Source organism: Chiloscyllium plagiosum, unplaced genomic scaffold, assembly GCF_037043375.1.
Source record: "Chiloscyllium plagiosum isolate Xiang-an unplaced genomic scaffold, Cpla_swu_hap1 HiC_scaffold_16, whole genome shotgun sequence".
In the NCBI taxonomy this organism is placed as follows: Eukaryota; Metazoa; Chordata; class Chondrichthyes; order Orectolobiformes; family Hemiscylliidae; genus Chiloscyllium; species Chiloscyllium plagiosum.
In genome coordinates, this window is record NW_028270154.1 from 59038161 (window position 1) to 59058258 (window position 20098).

At 43.3% G+C, this 20098-nt stretch overlaps 1 protein-coding gene across 2 annotated transcripts in view; it reads right to left on the reverse strand.

The window, feature by feature from the left end:
• sh3tc2 (SH3 domain and tetratricopeptide repeats 2) overlaps positions 1 to 19818 on the reverse strand; it is an 84893-nt gene extending 65075 nt beyond the window's left edge. For both annotated transcript variants that reach the window (XM_043703810.2, XM_043703808.2), the window contains exons 1-2: positions 19454 to 19818; positions 15658 to 16327 (exon numbers count right to left, since the gene is read on the reverse strand). In XM_043703810.2, the coding sequence (XP_043559745.2) occupies positions 15658 to 15964 (307 nt within the window). In that variant the 5' untranslated portion in view covers positions 15965 to 16327; positions 19454 to 19818. The remainder of the gene's footprint in view (positions 1 to 15657; positions 16328 to 19453) is intronic.
• Positions 19819 to 20098: the final 280 nt, after the last annotated feature.

Below are 20098 nucleotides of genomic sequence, written 5' to 3' on the forward strand. Positions count from 1 at the left end.
CATCATCTATGACCGTGCAGTCATGCATTGTGAAAACCACTTAAGTCATGTGGCCGGTTCTATTACCATTTTATTTATCCCTTAACTGTTTGTTTGTCTGTTTTTTGTGTGAATGGGACTGAAAACAAAGATTATTGGGTTTAAACACAGACATCAATCACATTACTTTGTTGGTTATCTTGATCTGCTAAAGTTACTGTATTATTAATAAATGTCTAAGTCTTTTATTTAAACTACAAACCAGTATTCAAAATTGATTATTTACAAAGTCTCAAATTGGTAATTCAAATGTCTAATTAAGAATATTTGGAATCAATTTTGAGGGTCTTTGAAGATATTAATTTTACTGTGTTACATATACAGAGGTAGAAAGGCTGATTTTTGTTCAGGTGTCTGTCTCTATGTAGTCACACATGCAAAGAGCAAAGATTGGCATTTATAAAACATCTTTCATGGCAGTCGAATATCTCAAAGTTCTTTACAGCCAATAACAACAAAATATTTAAATAATGCCTTTAATATAATGAAGTGACCTAAAGCAGTACACAGGTATATCATTGAAGAAAGTTTGACACCAAACAAGAAGATATTAAGACAATTGCCCAAATGTTAGTCAGAGTTGGGTTTCAAGAAGCATGATAAAGGAAGAAAGAGAATTAGAGAAACAGAGGATCCTACAAGGCCTCATCCATAAGTGACTCCTGATCCATACCAAACTGATTAAGACAATAGACAACTGATTAACTCTTAAGACCCTCTTAAAGACCTATCAAGCCACTCAATTGCATTCAAGAAGATAGTTCACCAACATTTTCTGATGGATAATCGGGGATTATTCTTGCCAGTGACACTGATGTTTCATTTTTTTAAAACATCATGTACTGACAACTGGTGATTCTCGACCATTCATTTTAATGGACACAAAGTCTTAGATGGGGAGTTATACAAATTCAGTGTTCAAACCAAAATGTTTATCTTACATTTGTCTCATGGTTGTTATAGTCCTAAACAAAATGCCTTAAGCATTCAACTCAATTTTTAAGTGTCACGTATCAAAAGCACTAAATTACCAATAATTGACATTGAAGTCTGTTTTTCAGAGAATCTCAATGTCTATCTGAAAATGTGAGACATTTCTCATGATTTTTTGATATGCACATCAATGGATGCATTTCTTCCATTGTTTAAATGTCAGTTACATAGATTATGCAAGCCAGGAACAATTGTTGAAGAGGAAATTAAATTAGGAAATGTGAGTTGCCAGAGGGAACTCAACAAGCTCCACATAACAAGTTGTTAAAAGAGAATGAAGTTCACAAAATTAAGAACACATTTGGATTGAAAGTCAATTTATCAAGAGAAAGATAAACTAACAAAAAAACGAAACACTGCATCGAGGAAACAGTGATTATTGGAACTCTGTTCTGAGATCCCAGGAGATTATGACTATTTAAACAAGGTGGAGCAGCCTACTTCCTTCATAAGGGATATTTAAGAACAATATTAGTCTCTTGGATATAATGATCAGTACTGAGAGGTGTCATTCAAAGTGACATGGAACAAATAAGGGATAGCCAACTGCTGAATTGCAATATGGATGAATTTTCTCTTTGATTTAGTAATGAACATTGGAACAGGAAATATGGAACATGAAGGTAATCAATGAGCTCTCTTTATTCCCTCATGAGACACTAGGCAGACTCAATGTAACAGAGGTACATGGGAGCCACTGTGGGAGAGGGCTCACAAAATTACATAGCCTTAAACAAATATACTTCCAGCATACGCTAGCAAATTGGAAAAGACAAGCTGATCACATAGGCAGGGGAGGGATGGAGGAAGGCTCACCCAAAGGATTTGGTCAGTCTATGAGAAAATGTTAGTTGGGCCAATCGTATTTCATTTATGAAGGGATGTAGAAACAAAAAAGCGGCAGAATCCATTTAGCCCAGACTATGTCCACCACTCAGAGAGCTGATGGCTGACTTAACATACTCACCTATGGATTACCAATTATCACTTTTTGTTAGATTTAAAATTAATAACTGAACCAGCATCAACTGCCATTTGTGCAAGCACACTAATATTCTACAGCCCTTTGCTTTTTGAGGTGCTTCCTAACCTCAGTCCCAAAAGGCCAAGTTCTAATATTTATACTATTCTGCCCCTGGAGTGTAGATTCTCAGTAATGTACATGCCGTTTCTTTCCATATAATCACTTTCCCTTAATATCTTGAAAACTTAGATCAAACATTTTCTAAACCAAGTATATCTAAAAGTGTAGAATCCTAGTTTGTGTAATATCTCTTCATAATTCAATCCTTGTAGACGAAGAATCACGCTGATGAATATACATTACACTTACTCTGAGATTAGGAAGCAAGTCTTTGGACTTTTGTCATCTAACTTCCACCCTCTTGTATTCTAGTTCTCGAACCTAAAGCCTACTAATCCATTGCCTTTCTGGTACTTAATTCACTCTTAAAAATGCTTACAAATGGACTCTTAAAATCATTTGGTCATTCCAGTGTTTCACAATTTAGAAAGTATTGGGCTATATTTTCCCACTTCTCACATTTGAGATTCATGACATCTAACCCATTGCAACAGATGGCAGACTTTTCTCACACTATCTTCTGATCTTCATCTCAATAATTGTGGAACTGCTCTCTACGGTGCACATCTCGTGCAACTGCATAGCAGGACCATAGAATATCGAAGAGCATAGTATAGCAGCAGGTCCTTCAGCCCACCATGTCGGTGCTGATCATCACTTTCAGGGATTTATTGCCTGCATATCCCTCTACTCCCTGCTTATTCCTGTGTCTGTCTAAATGCCTCTTAAAATTTCCTATCTTATCTGCTTCTACCACCTCCTCTGCCAGCACATTTCTGGTACCTACTTACCACTACAGTGTGGAAATAGGCCATTAGGCCCAACAAGTCCTAACCAACCTTCCAAAGCGTATCCCACCCAGACCCATTCCACTACCCTATTATGCTCCAGTTCCCCTGACTAATGCACCTAACCTACACATCCCTGAACACTTTGGGCAATTTAGCATGGCTAATTCACCTAACCTGCACATCTTTGGACTGTGGGAGGAAACTAGAGCACCCAGAGGAAACCCACACAGACACAGGGAGAATGTGCAAACTTCACACAGATAGAATCAAACTCGCATCCCTGGCGCTGTGAGGCAGCAGTGCTAACCACTGATCCACTGTGCCACCCACATCACCTTTAAACAACCCCCCGCCTGTTCACCTTAAACTTTTACCCCCTAGTATTTGACATTTCTTTCCTGGAAAAAGGACTTGAATATTCACTCTACCCATGCCTCTCATGATTTTATATACTTCTATCTGGTTGCCCCTCTCAGCCTCTGATGCTCTAGCAAAAACAAACCAAGTTTTCCCAACCTCTCCTTATAGCGAATACACTCTAATCCTGACAACATTCTCGTTTGCACCCTCTCCAAAGCGGCCACATTCTTCCTGTTGTGTAGCAGTCAGTACTGTACTACAATGCTCCAAATGTGACCTAACTAAAGTCTTATAAAGCTGTAACATGACTCATCAACTTTATACTCGATGCCCTGACCAATGAAGGCAGACATGCTGTAAGCCTTCTTTAACGCGTTATCCATTTGTGTTGGCACTTTCAGGGATTTATGCACCTACACCACAAGATTCCTCCGGATATCAATACTCCTAAGTGTCCTTCCATTTACTGTATTGCATAAAGCCTCTTGCATTTGACCTCCCAAAATTGATCGCTTCACACCTGTCTGGATTAAATTCTATCCGCCATTTCTCCACCCAACTTTCCAACTGATCGATATCCTGCTATATCCCTTGATAGCCTTCCCCACTATTCACAAACACACCAATTTCTGTACCTTCTCCAAACTCACTAACCAGACCATCTACATTTTCATCCAAATCATTTTAATATTTGCAAACAGCAGAGGTCCCAACACTGATTCTTGCAGAATACCACTGGTCACAGACCTCCAGTCAGAAAATTCCCCCTCCACAACTGCCCTATGTCTTCTATGATCAAGCCAATTTTGTATCCAATTTATCAATTCACGTGGATCCCGCATGACTTAATCTTCTGGATCAGCCTACCATCAGGGACCTTGTTAAATACTTTAGGAAATTCCAAGTAGACTACATCCACTGCCCTACTATCAATCATCTTTGTAACTTCCTCAAAAAACTCAGTCAAGCTTGTGAGACAATACCTCCCTTGCATAACGCCATGTTGACTATTCTTAATAAGTTCATTCTTTTCCAAATGCGAGTAAATTATGTTCCTAAGAATCATTTCCTGACCACTGATGTAAGGCTTGGCACCCTATAATTTCCTGACTTTCAATGTTGCCCTTCATAAACAAACAAACAACATTGGCTATTCTCCAGCCTTGTCTGTGGCTAAGGAGGATACAAGGATCTCTGTCAACTCCCCAGCAATCTCCCCCCTTGCCTTACTCAATATCCTGGAATAGATCCCATCAGGTTCTGAGGACATACTTACCAAAATATTTTTCAAGACACTCAACAAGTCCCTCCTTCTTAACATCAACATACTCCTCCCTAACCTTACCATCATCCATGCCCTTCTCTGTAGTGAATAGCAATGTGAAGTACTCATTAAATACCTCACCCAATCCTCACATAAATCTCCTCCAATGTCCTTGATTGGACCGGCCCTTTCCCACACTACCCTCTTTGTCCCAATATGTGTGTGTGTATATATATTGCTTAGGTTCTCTCCTGCTTCATTTATATTTCTCAAAAGGCTTGTCTGATTTCAATTTCCTGAACCTGACATATTCCTTTTTCTTTTTGACTAAACGTTCAATACCTCTTGTCCAGGGTTTCAGAATCTTGCCATCCATATCCTTCATCCCCACGGGAACATACCAGTCCTGAACCCTGACCCAAGTTTGACTCTATCCTTGACATCCATCTGTCTGGAGGTTGCACATTCTCCCTGCGTCTGCATGGGTTTTCTGCAGGTGCTCCGGTCTCCTCCTCCAGTTCAAAGATGTGCAGGTTCGGTGGATTGGCTATTCTAAATTGTTGGTAGCATCCAGGGATGTACTGGCTAGACGGATTAGCCAGGGGAAATGCAGCCTGGGGGTGGTGGGTCTGGGTGGGGTGCTCTTCTAAGGGGAAGTGTGCCCTCAATGGGCCAAATGGCCTGTCTTTCCATACTGTAGAGATTCTGTGATGGTTCCCAAGATACTCCCCCACTGAAACTTCAATCAATTGGCCAGGCTCATTCCCCAATACAAGGAGGCAGAAGCAATTCATCGGCACAGGGACACTCCAATACCTTGGTTTCTGGTCCCATATTTAACTATCAGCTCTATAGCACTCCAGATGTTGCAAGTTAAGGATCGATCAGTGATTTTTGAGCAGATTTGGAGATCAGCCTGAGGTTCAGGTTGGAAGTTTGCTCGCTGAGCTGGTAGGTTTGTTCTCAGACATTTCGTCACTATGCTAGGTAATATCATCAGTGAGCCCTTGGTGAAGCCCTCAACGGAGGCTCACTGATGATGTTACATAGCCTGGTGATGAAACATCTGAGAACAAACCTACCAGCTCAGCGAGCAACTTCCAACCTAAGGACCTGTCTTTCTCACTGTTGTCCTGCACCAATATCTTCCAGGAAATACCTGAAAAAGTAAGTTAGCTCCTCAGTTTTTCAGCAAGTACAAGTGCTAGTGTGCATACTGCCAACCAGCAATGTCAGCCATACCTCTGGATCCAGCAAGCCTGCATAGAGATGGTCAACGCTGTGTCCCAGATTCAAAGCATGACTGACAGTTCTCCCACTTGACCCCATTAAAGACTGGTCCTCTTTCATTTTCAGACATGACCATTTGGTTCAAAACATATGCAGTGTTTGTTGTATAAGCTGCTGGCACATTCTGTAAGTGTGACACTGTGCTGTTGAGGGACATTTCTACACTTCCTTGGATGTTCAGTGCTCTGAACAGTGACAAGCTGCCTGCCTCTCCCTCTATGCCAAAAGCCAATGCAAGTCTTAAAGGCTCACAGTCTCCAAGAAAGCACAGCAGGAGTGAATGCCAGGAAGTGAAGCTAAAAGCGAAAAGTTGCAGCTTGCATAGCCAAAAAAAAAAGTTTACTTCACATGCAAAGTAACCAGACAGAAGCATTGTAGTCATAGGTGGTCCTGAGCTCCAAAATAAAGTCTTGAAGAGATGTGTGAGTCAGCCCAAGATTGGGATGACGTGGCAAGGATGGTGGTTTGCCAGTACCAACCTGTGTCGATGGAAGGTGGAGGAGGACAGTGTTGATGGAGCATATGGGGATGTTGTGATGTAGACAGACTCAGGTAATTAGGCACCAGGTAACTAACTTGCATGGAGAGGAGAATTGGAAGCTGCATTGAAATGAGACAAATGAGTCTGTCAATGAGATGCAAAGTGTGGAAGTCACTTCTCATTAGCGATATAGAAAATTTGATCTTTAAACCTTAAGAGGAAAATCAGATGGCCTAGTGATATTATCGCTAGGCTATTAACCCAGAAACACAGCTAATGTTCTGGGAATGAAAGTGTGGTGATGGAAAAATGTAGCAGGTCAGGCAGCATCCAAGAAAAGCAGGAGAATTGAAGTTTCAGGCATAAGCCCTTCATCAGGAATGACTCCTTGTAGAGAGAGAAGGAGAACTTCTTCAAGAGAACATCCTTGCAAGAGGCTTCACAGTAAGGTTAAAAGCAAGTAGAAGAAAGTGAGGACTGCAGATGCTGGAGATCAGAGTGGTTTGTGTGATGCTGGAAAAGCACAGCAGGTCAGGCACCTTCCAAGGAGCAGGAGAATGAACATTTCAGGAATGCCTGATGAAGGGCTCATACCCGAAACATCAATTCTCCTGCTCCTCAGATGCTGCCTGACCTGCTGTGCTTTTTCAGCACCACACTGATCTCCCGCATCTGCAGTCCTCACTTTCTCCTAATGTTCTGGGAACCCAGGTTCAAATCCCGTGACAGAAGATGGTGGAATTTGAATTCAATAGAGAAGGAAAAGAAAATCAGAGAAGGAAATTTGCCTTCCTCACCTGGTCTGACCTATATGTGACTCCAGAGCCAAAGCAATGTGGTTGACTCTCAACTGCTCTCTGAAATGGGTGTCCTAGCAATCCATTCACTTGTATCAGTCACTACTAAGTCTTTACAAAGAAATGAAACCGATGGACGACCTGGCATTGACCTCAGCATCAGAAAAGACAACAGCAAAAACAACCCTGTCAACCTTGCAAAATCCTCCTTACTAACATCTAGGAGCTTGTGCCAAAATTGGAAGAGCTATCTCACAGACTGGTCAAGCAACAGGCTAACATAATCATACTCCACTGAATCTTACCTTGCACACAATGTCTCAGACACCACCAGCACTCATTAAGAGGGCATCTATGCAGTCTTGACAAGACAGGTCATTCTCCTGTAATGCATTGTTGCATTCCAGCAAAATCTCACTTAATACAAAATCGCATAATAGAAATAATGGGGTCTGCGAAAAGTGGGGCTAGGGGCAGACTAGCAAGAAACATCATTCACGATCGCTCAAAAAACACCCAAAATTCTAACACAGACTATAGCACAGCCTGAAAGTAAGTTGATATCATACTTATTAATGAAATGAAAGTAAATTTAGCACAGTACATTTAAAATATGTAAGTAAGCTGCTCTCTGTCGAGTCCCTCTCACAGAAAGCTGCTCTGTCAGCAGCTGACAATGCGCATGCTCAGGATGGCACAGAGATTTCAGCGAGTATACCAGCGCATGCACAGAACGGCAAGAACACCCCGCATGCACAGAACGGCAAGAACACCGCGCATGCACAGAACAACAAGAACACCGCGCATGCACAGAACGGCAAGAACACTGGCGCATGCACAGAACGGCAAGAACACCCCGCATGTACAGAACGGCAAGAACACCCCGCATGTACAGAACGGCAAGAACACGCCGCATGCACAGAACGGCAAGAACACTGGCGCATGCACAGAACGGCAAGAACACCCCGCATGCACAGAACGGCAAGAACACGCCGCATGCACAGAACGGCAAGAACACGCCGCATGCACAGAACGGCAAGAACACTGGCGCATGCACAGAACGGCAAGAACACCCCGCATGTACAGAACGGCAAGAACACGCCGCATTCACAGAACGACAAGAACACCCCACATGCACAGAGCGGCAAGAACACCCCGCATGTACAGAACGGCAAGAACACGCCGCATGCACAGAACGGCAAGAACACGCCGCATGCACAGAACGGCAAGAACATCCCGCATGTACAGAGCGGCAAGAACACCCCGCATGTACAGAACGGCAAGAACACCACGCATGCACAGAGCGGCAAGAACACCCCGCATGCACAGAGCGGCAAGAACACCCCGCATGCACAGAACGGCAAGAACACCCCGCATGCACAGAACGGCAAGAACACCCCGCATGCACAGAACGGCAAGAACACCCCGCATGCACAGAATGGCAAGAACACCCCGCATGCACAGAACGGCAAGAAGACCCCGCATGCACAGAACGGCAAGAAGACCCCGCATGCACAGAATGGCAAGAACACCCCGCATGCACAGAACGGCAAGAAGACCCCGCATGCACAGAACGGCAAGAAGACCCCGCATGCACAGAACGGCAAGAAGACCCCGCATGCACAGAACGGCAAGAAGACCCCGCATGCACAGAACGGCAAGAAGACCCCGCATGCACAGAACGGCAAGAAGACCCCGCATGCACAGAACGGCAAGAAGACCCCGCATGCACAGAACGGCAAGAAGACCCCGCATGCACAGAGCGGCAAGAACACCCCGCATGCACAGAACAGCAAGAATACCCCGCATGCACAGAACAGCAAGAATACCCCGCATGCACAGAACGGCAAGAAGACCCCGCATGCACAGAACGGCAAGAAGACCCCGCATGCACAGAACGGCAAGAAGACCCCGCATGCACAGAACGGCAAGAAGACCCCGCATGCACAGAACGGCAAGAAGACCCCGCATGCACAGAACGGCAAGAAGACCCCGCATGCACAGAGCGGCAAGAACACCCCGCATGTACAGAACAGCAAGAATACCCCGCATGCACAGAACAGCAAGAATACTCCGCATGCACAGAACAGCAAGAATACCCCGCATGTACAGAACGGCAAGAACACCCCGCATGCACAGAACGGCAAGAACACCGCGCATGCACAGAACGGCAAGAACACCCCGCATGCACAGAACGGCAAGAATACTGGTGCAGGCACAGAGCGGCAAGAACACCCCGCATGTACAGAACGGCAAGAACACCCCGCATGCACAGAACGGCAAGAACACCCCGCATGCACAGAACGGCAAGAACACCCCGCATGCACAGAGCGGCAAGAACACCCCGCATGCACAGAACGGCAAGAACACCGCGCATGCACAGAACGGCAAGAACACCGCGCATGCACAGAACGGCAAGAGCACCCCGCATGCACAGAACGGCAAGAATACTGGTGCAGGCACAGAGCGGCAAGAACACCCCGCATGCACAGAACGGCAAGAACACCCCGCATGCACAGAACGGCAAGAACACCCCGCATGCACAGAACGGCAAGAATACCCCGCATGCACAGAACGGCAAGAACACCCCGCATGCACAGAACGGCAAGAATACCCCGCATGCACAGAACAGCAAGAATACCCCGCATGCACAGAACGGCAAGAACACCCCGCATGCACAGAACGGCAAGAACACCCCGCATGCACAGAGCGGCAAGAACACCCCGCATGCACAGAACAGCAAGAACTCTGGCGCAGGCACAGAGCGGGAACATCACGCATGTACAGAACAGCAAGAACATCACGCATGTACAGAATGGCAAGAACATCACGCATGTACAGAATGGCAAGAACATCACGCATGCACAGAGCGGCAAGAACACCCCGCATGTACAGAGCGGCAAGAACACTGGCGCATGCACAGAGCGGCAAGAACACTGGCGCATGCACAGAACGGCAAGAACACTGGCGCATGCACAGAACGGCAAGAACGCTGGCGCATGCACAGAACGGCAAGAATACCCCGCATGCACAGAACGGCAAGAACGCTGGCGCAGGCACAGAGCGGGAACATCACGCATGTACAGAACAGCAAGAACATCACGCATGTACAGAATGGCAAGAACATCACGCATGTACAGAATGGCAAGAACATCACGCATGCACAGAGCGGCAAGAACACCCCGCATGTACAGAGCGGCAAGAACACTGGCGCATGCACAGAGCGGCAAGAACACTGGCGCATGCACAGAACGGCAAGAACACTGGCGCATGCACAGAACGGCAAGAACACTGGCGCATGCACAGAACGGCAAGAACACTGGCGCATGCACAGAACGGCAAGAATACCCCGCATGCACAGAACGGCAAGAACGCTGGCGCATGCACAGAACGGCAAGAATACCCCGCATGCACAGAACGGCAAGAACACCCCGCATGCACAGAACAGCAAGAATACCCCGCATGCACAGAACGGCAAGAACACCCCGCATGCACAGAACAGCAAGAACTCTGGCGCTGGCACAGAGCGGGAACATCACGCATGTACAGAACGGCAAGAACATCCCGCATGTACAGAACGGCAAGAACATCACGCATGTACAGAATGGCAAGAACATCATGCATGCACAGAGCGGCAAGAACACCCCGCATGCACAGAGCGGCAAGAACACCCCGCATGCACAGAGCGGCAAGAACACCCCGCATGCACAGAACAGCAAGAATACCCCGCATGCACAGAACGGCAAGAATACCCCGCATGCACAGAACGGCAAGAACACCCCGCATGCACAGAGCGGCAAGAATACCCCGCATGCACAGAACGGCAAGAACACCCCGCATGCACAGAGCGGCAAGAACACCCCGCATGCACAGAGCGGCAAGAACACCCCGCATGCACAGAGCGGCAAGAACACCCCGCATGCACAGAACGGCAAGAACTCTGGCGCAGGCACAGAGCGGGAACATCACGCATGTACAGAACGGCAAGAACATCCCGCATGTACAGAACGGCAAGAACATCACGCATGTACAGAATGGCAAGAACATCACGCATGCACAGAATGGCAAGAACATCACGCATGCACAGAGCGGCAAGAACACCCCACATGTACAGAGCGGCAAGAACACCCCGCATGTACAGAACGGCAAGAACACCCCGCATGTACAGAGCGGCAAGAACATCACACATGTACAGAGCGGCAAGAACACCCCGCATGTACAGAGCGGCAAGAACACCCCGCATGTACAGAGCGGCAAGAACACCCCGCATGTACAGAACGGCAAGAACACCCCATATGTACAGAGCGGCAAGAACATCACACATGTACAGAGCGGCAAGAACACCCCGTATGTACAGAACGGCAAGCACATCGCACATGCACAGAGCTGCAAGCACATCGCACATGCACAGAACAAAGAATGCAAACCAATCCTTGCTGGAATTGCGTTATGCCAATGGTGATAAATGTTCTCTAAAATACCATTCCCTAATTCTTCAGCAACATTATAGCCAAATCGCGCTACTGAAATGTGCGTTATACCAGAACTGCCGGTTTGCTATAGACAGATGCCACCAGCTTATGCATTATCTTACATAGTAGCACCATGGCAGTAGTGATTTTTAGAAAGTGTATCACTGACATAAAGGCTGGTTGGAAGGGATGTGAGAACAAATTTCTGTCTGACTTGAAACTAAAAAGTGATTTCGTCCCAATTATCTTTGTATATGTTTTGTCCCACTAGCAGGACAGACCCAGTAGAGGGGGCAGCACATTGGTATACAATTGAGAGGGGTGAGAGAGCAAGTTGCCATGGAAGTCCTCAACATTGACTCAAAATCCCATGAAGTCTCATGGCATCAGATTAAACATTAGTAAGGAAACCTCCTGCTGATTACCATATCATCCTCGGCTGACAAATCAGTATAGCTCCATGTTGAACAACACTTGGAAAAAGCACTGAGGATGGCAAGGGTACAAAATGTACTCTGGATGGGGGATTTCAATGTCCACCACCAAGAGTAGCTTGGCAACAGTACTACGGACCAAGCTGCTCGGTCCTAAAGGATGTAGGTTCTAGACTGGATCTGTGGCAGGTGACGAGGGAACCAACAACAGGTAAAACCATACTTGACCTCATCTTTACCAAGTTGCTGGCTGCAGACATTTCTGTCAATTACAGTATTGGCAAGAGTGACCGCCTCATTGTCCTTGTGGAGGCAAAGTCCCACCTTCACATTGAGAATACTCTCCATCATATTGTGTGGCACTATCATCATGTTAAAATGAGACAGATTTCAAACAGATTTACCAATTCAAGACTGGGCATCCATGAAGTGCTGTGGGGCATCAACAGAAGCAGATCCAGGGCTTCAAATGGGGTTTCTGGTTCAATTAGATTAGATTAGATTACTTGCAGTGTGGAAACAGGCCCTTCGGCCCAACAAGTCCACACCGACCCGCCAAAGCGCAACCCACCCAGACCCATTCCCCTACACCTAACACTACGGGCAATTTAGCATGGCCAATTCACCAACCTACACATTTTTGGACTGTGGGAGGAAACCGGAGCACCCGAAGAAAACTCACGCAGACACGGGGAGAATGTGCAAACTCCACACAGTCAGCCGCCTGAGGCAGGAATTGAACCCGGGTCTCTGGCGCTGTGAGGCAGCAGTGCTAACCACTGTGCCACCGTGCCGCCCCCATATGCAATCTAGTGAAGCTACAAAAAAGGAATACTTGCATGCCAAACACCATAAGCAGCAAGTGCTAGACAGAGCTAAGCAATCCCAAACCAACAAATAGATCTAAGCTCTGCAGTCCTGCCATATCCAGTCATGAACGGTGGTGGACAATTAAACAACTCACTGAAGAAGAAGACTCCACAAATACTTCCATCTGCAATGATGCAAGAGAGCAACATATCAGCCCCATGACATTTAATGGTGTTACCATCACTGAATCCTCTACTGTTAACATTTTGGGGCTTACCAGCAACTCAACTGGACTCGTCACATAAACACGGTGGCTACAAGACCAGGACAAAGGCTAGGAATGCTGTGGTCAGTAACTCACCTTCTGACTCCCTAAAGCGTGTCCATCATCTACAAGGTGCACGTCAGGAGTGTGATGAAATACTCCCCACTTGTCTGGATCAGTGCAGCTCTAAAAATACTCAGAAGCTTGACACCATCCAGCTCAAAGCAGCCTGCTGATTGGCACTTCATCCTCAAGAATCCAATCCCTCCACCACTGACCCTCAGTAGCAGCAGCTTGTTCTATTGTAAGATGCACAAGAAATTCACCAAAGATTCTTCGACACACCTTCCAAAACCATGTCCAAGGGCATCAGATACCTGGAAATATCACCACCTGCATGTTCTCCTCCAACTCACACACTATCATAACTTGGAAATATACTGACGTTCCTTTCATGTCATGGGGTCAAAATCCTGGAATTCCCTCCCCAAGGGCATTGTGGGTCAACTTACAGCACATGGACTACAGCAGTTAAAGAAGGCAGTTCACCACCTTCTCAAGGGCAGCTAGGGATGGGCAATAGATGCTGGCATCTAATGACATCCACATCACACAAGTGAATAAAAAAAAGATAAAGAGCAAGTGGCACCATTCCAAATACAGCCATCTCCAGGCAAACATTACAATCTATTTTTTTCCCTGGTTGCTCACAACACTGTCCAGGCGATCAATTTTCAACACTGAGAGTCCTGTACAACCCAGCAATGTTGGCACCCTATTATGGTGAGATCAAAAAATGCTGGGCATCACAGCGGGTCAGGCCGCATCCATGGAGAGAAAGCAAGCTAATATTTTGAGTCTAGATGACTCATCATGAAGAGTCATCTACACTCGAAATGTTAGCTTGCTTTCTCTCCAATGATGCGGCCTGACCCACTGTGATCTCCAGCATCTTTTGCTCTCAGTACAGATTCCAGCATCTGCAGTAATTTGCTGCACCCTATTATGGTGTTACATGCACCAGCCTTGATTTGAAAGTCTTCCTTGTTTGGAAACAGCAACAACACTAACAGCCAGTTGAAGCAGGCAAAGGAATAATGGATGCAATAATAGATAGCTTTAATTAAAGAAAATGTTTCTCTACATTAAGTTATGAATAATTAAACATAAACTTTGTTACTTCCTATCTTCCAATTAGTGAGATTTGTTCTCAACAAAACAGTAGAAGTCGACAAATTAAAAAAAAACAGAATTGACAGTGTGCCATTGCTTATCTCTAATTGTGAATGCTAATAATTTGAGTGAAACTAAAAATTAACACTGAAAACAATTTGGCATTGGTGAATATCATATTCCTAATTTTATTTTTAACTGAATAGCACAATCAAACATAGGGCTGCCAATTATGAGGAAAGATTAATTCTTGTCAATATTTATCACAATTTCAGTTATAATCTCTGGTTTCATTCTCGGAGTATGTTTCCACAATAAAAGCAATATTTTTCCCTATTATGAACTTTACTTATAGACAAAGGTCAAACTATTACTTCAGAATATCACTATTATTGTAGTCATGATTTGGAGATGCCGGTGTTGGACTGGGGTGTACAAAGTTAAAAATCACACAACACCAGGTTGTAGTCCAACATGTTTAATTGGAAGCACACTAGCTTTCGGAGCGACGCTCCTTCATCTATCACCTGATGAAGGAGCGTCGCTCCAAAAGTTAGTGTGCTTCCAATTAAACCTGCTGGACTACAACCTGGTGTTGTGTGATTTTTAACTGTTATTGTAAGTAGAGAAGATTAAATAAATTAATTGTTGTTTGACACAGAAGAAGCCCTTTTCTAAATTTCAGTTTTGTACTCGGATCTGTACTTGAAAAAGAAAGGCATTTACTTTTCAAAATAAGAGTTGGTTACTCTTTGTGTATCTCCATCAGAAAATATTAGAAAGAGATTGCAAATATTCATAAGCACATATTAAACCATACGTTTATTAAATATGAAGCCAGAAACAAATAACCAATCAATTTGTGTTACTTTCATGGGACCATCAAAAATCATATGTAACTAATTTAAATGTGGATTATGTTAAGTACTGAACTCTACGCATGTAATGTTTAAACAAGTTGCATACTTTCTGAAATCAAAGCACATCATCACAATGGTGCTGCTACTCTGAATCAACAATGGATGTTCATTTACATAATGAAAATACGTTTTACTATTTTCAAGTTAATACTTTTTCTTTCAATGCAACGTAATTATTTTCTCCCGTGTTACTTTCAATGTAACTGATTGCAAAAGGTGAGTAGAAACTAAAAGGTCAGCTGATTGAAAAGAGGGCCAGGGAAAACAGAGGCCAGTGAATTATGCACCTTGTCATCTTGCCCACCTGTCTTCCTCTGTTGCAAATGTAGCGAATACCACCATGTCAAAGTGAGGTTCTTGAGATCCTTGAGGTGTTGCTTAACACTGAGTTTGCAAACATGAGCAATTTATTATCTTATGAGCTAGAAAATTGCCACACAGATTATTTTCTCAGATTTTGCAAAATTTAGTTTGGTTACATTACCTGGAGCCACTGCAGTGGCTGTGTTCACACCAGTTCCCTCAATCCCTCCAGTTTGGTTTACGTCAGTTTCACACTCAATTGTTTCTTCTGAATTACTGTTGTTTAGATGCATGTTACAGTTCAGCACCCTGTCACCGAGCGGATCTGTGTGTCTTGCACTTCCTGGTAGCAGATCCAAGCTATTGTTATGGCCCTTTGTTCTGTTTTCCTCTTTAGCTGATTCCACAACATCTGACTTATACCGGTTTTTATTTGCAATAAAAACAGTTTTGGGCCCATGAGACTGTTGGCTTTCTGTTTTCTGCATTTGTGGTATTTATAATTAGCCATTAACATTAGAAAACATACTGATATTGATTAAGTTTACTCCCTTGGTGGCACTTAAGTGGTTGTTTTAGCATAAGTGATTACCAGAATTTGATTTTCAAATCACTTCCTCATTGAGTAAAACTTAGATGATTGTAACTTGTGTCATTAGGTCATGAATTTCTGATATATTTAAAAGGTGCACAGGCAGCTGCCTTATTCTCCAGTATTTTCATTAATTAACCTGTCACATTATTCTTGAAGTCTTCCTTTATCATTCAGCTGGTATGTTCAAGTGTTTTCTGCTTCAGTCTTTATGTCTAAATATCCTTTAACTTGAAGCACTGCACCATGAAATTTGTATCTGCAAGAAAAAATGACTAATTAGTAAATTATTTAATATTTATTTAATGACTTAGACAATACATTGAACTGTCTCAGTTCTGGAATTCAAATGGTTAAATCCTCAATGCTCAGTTCGAAAGTCATGGGTCCATGTTGGGAAGTGTAGTCAGCCAAATTTCATAACCTCTGTCTTGAGGGAGGTAAGAAATAACCTTGCTACATTGCAACAGCATTACTAGCCACCTGACCACAGAGCTGTGGTGATAGCAATTATGAAGAAATTAAGCTAGTGTCCCACCTTCTAAATTCCTTATTAAAAGGGCGTGGAAAGAGAAACTAGTGAAGGAATTGGAATAATTTCCACTCAAACGCAAATTCTTATTCTTAGTCAAAAGCTCAACTCTATTGAATATTTCCCTGAAGGCACACTCAGGAATAGCTTCTTTCTCCGTTAAAGTAGATCACTAATGAAACATCACAATCCTCTGCAATTCTACCTTGCCGCAAAGTATACGCTGTTTTCTTAAGACTTTGCAGTTTTCCATAAAAATACAACCGGTAGTTAAATGCAACCATGAGCAAACTTGAGTTTATTTTTCTTCAAATGTTTTTTGGGTGTATATTGGCACAGAATCATTGAAGTACCTACAAGAAACTTGTGTTCATGTGTTTATTCAAAATGGTTAAAAATTTCCTTTCCACCCTTTGCACATAGCTGCTGTTTATATGTCAGCCAGTAGAAGTTGCAGCTGGAATAAGACTAACATGGTGTTTTTGTCCAAGATGCTATTTTTGCCCTTTTCCCATCACCAGCAAAAAGGTACCTCCCAAATAAAAAGCACAAGTAAAAATTCCGTGCACACCAATATGGATTTTTTTTTCTTCCAAGTCTATCCAAGCAGAAAGTGGAAAAGGACAGAAATCCTCCACTTGGATGAAGGCTCAATTTGTATGCCAGCTCCTTTTATGCTATTTTTTTTTACTGACAAATTTATTGACTTAAGATAAATGTCATGTCAGGGAAGAGTTTTTGGGATTACAAGTGGCTTTTGGTCAGCAAAATTACACTGATGACTACAAAGATATCATCTCAGTTATCATTCAGCACACAATTTCTGCAATTCTTTCTCCAGAAAGTCAGCCTTTCCTCAACATTCCAAACTGAAGGCAAAAAAGCAAAACACAGGGCAAGTGGGGCAAGTGTATGTGGTTGATGGTGGGAAGGATGGGTAGGAAGCTTGGTCTACAATCTGGCTTCCCACTACTACCTTCCACCCTGTAAATCAACATATGCCCACTTGGCGCTACATGAATTCTACCACGCGCCAAATAAGTGTTATTTGCTACAAAAGGAAGTAACTCAATATCCAGAGGAAAGTCACAGAACAATACCAACATCTTTGACTCATTATTCTGCACCAGTTCTCAAAATGGGCTCACTTCTCAAAACCCCGCACATCGTTCTTGATCCTCGAATTCCCTGTTGAATACCTCAATTGAATCTGCTTTCACCATAATCCTAAACTGCGCATTCCAGATCACAACTACTCATTGTGTAAAGTAAAAATTATCCTCATAATTCTTTTAGTTTTGTTTCACTAATTGCTTTACTAATTTATTTTTGAGTTTTTCTTTTCATAAGTGGGGACATTTTTCATTATTTATTCCACCAAACCCTCAAAGAACATTTTGGCCAAAGCACCCTGTGAAATACTACACTTTGAGCATCCACTGTGTATGCTCAGTGCTGATCATTTGCTGAGTGTCCAACACAGAATGAAAGTTACAAGTTTGGCTCCACACATGAAAAGCACTTTAACTATAATTAGTTGAGATTTGCATTCAAAATATGCATAAGATGAGTGTTTAGTACTAATTGCTCTTGAAAAAAAGACTAGCATTTAAAAAGTGACTTTCACATCCTCAAAGCACTTTATAACCAATTAATTACTTTTGAGGTGGAATAACTGGCATCATGTAGGCAAATATAACAACAGATTTGTACATACAAACAGCAAGGAGATAAGTGAGCATTCTGTTACTTGCCACCTCATTCAGGATGTGGTGTTGGGCAAGGGCTATTTGAGGTGATACCCTGATACTAAACTTCCATTGTGTTTTCTATGTCTTGGGACTTTCTAGGGAATTGTAGGGAAATACCACAACAAATTATCTACAGAAGAGGCACTGTTCTTAAATAACAACAAGGTCTATTGCGTGATAAGTATAGATAATAAGTATAACTTTATTTGGTCAGGAATAACCACTAGGACCTTAGGGATCAGATACAGTTATGCCTGTTCCGTCTGCAATTAGAACAGAATGTGAAAAAACTGCATGTGTTATCAGTAGAATGGGTGCAGCCAATGTAACATGAACATTAACTCTTTCAGAACCATTATCTTATGCAACAGAAATAGTCCACTGAAATTATTCTATTTACTTCATGTTTCACAATTGGCCTCAATCTAATTTCTTATTTTTGGCAACACCTCTCTCATTAATAAATTATGATGTCAGTCTAACCAATTTGCACAAGATCTGGGACTTGAACTCATGACTTTCTGACTCAGAATCATGGATGTTATCTTGAGCAAAGCCAACATTTAAACAGAATTTATAAGCTTTCCAGCTTCTCACTGAACATTTATCATCTTAACAACCCCCAGCACAGAAAGAGACCAGTCAGCCCCATCCAAACCTGCAATTTCCCCAAAGCCTTACAAAGTTGCTAAACAATGACTTCAGTGAAATATTTAGATAAAGCAACCTAAACTAAATCCCTTTTTTTAAAAAAAAGTACTTTCATTAATTTGTCTTAATTACTAATGATGTGGAGTAGATTGGAAATAGAAACCACTCTGATTACAATGCAGTGATGGCTGGATGTCCAGCTAGGTGAAGCAGTAACAGACTCCACAATGATAATGTTCCTCTTTAATGTTGTATCCGGAAACACTGTCTAACCCATTTGAGAAATGACCACTGGGACAAAAATATAGAGGGCTGGTGGTCACATCAGGAGCCTCGAGAGGGATAGGGAAATGCCGAAGATAAATGATCAAAAATGTAGTTAAACAACATACTTTTTTTGTTTAAAGTACAAATTTTGATTAAATTATTTTCTAAATAAATCAGAACTGACCTTGACTTTCAAGCTCCGTCTCATCTTCACTGAAGCAAGTTCAACCGGTCCAAAGAGAAGCCTGTTGAACGATTAACAATTTGTGTTATTTCCTTACATCGCAGCCGCTGTGAATGAGGTTAATTGTCAAACGACTTCAGTCGGATGATTGTGAAAACTGCGACAATGGTGCATTTCCAGGCTGTCACGGATAGGTATGTGGGAGGTGCTGAGCCATGTATTCCCTGGCGCTCGCTGGGCTTTTTCAAAGGCAACAGGAGAAAGAAGCGGCAGTCACACTGATTTAAAAATCGGTTCAAGGTGAAGAACTTGTACTGCTTCAGCTCTAGAACAATGGGGTTTAATAAACTGCAGAGTTGTCACTGAATCTGCTCTGCCCGGACCAGCGGCTCCTCCAGATTGGAAAGGACACTGAAAAGCTTCACAGAAACCGGAAGCCAAATGCACCGATTAACAGCAATTTTTTTTCCCTCTGAGATTTCATCATTTTAAAATAAAATGACGTAAAGACACTTGATCCTCCTCATTGGCACACGAAATCCGAGATAACACATCTCAGCTCTCATTCTCTGGCCGGATGTCCTTATCTCACCTTTATTATACAGCGAAAGGCTCTTCGTGCTGTTGCCCCACATGAAGAGAGGG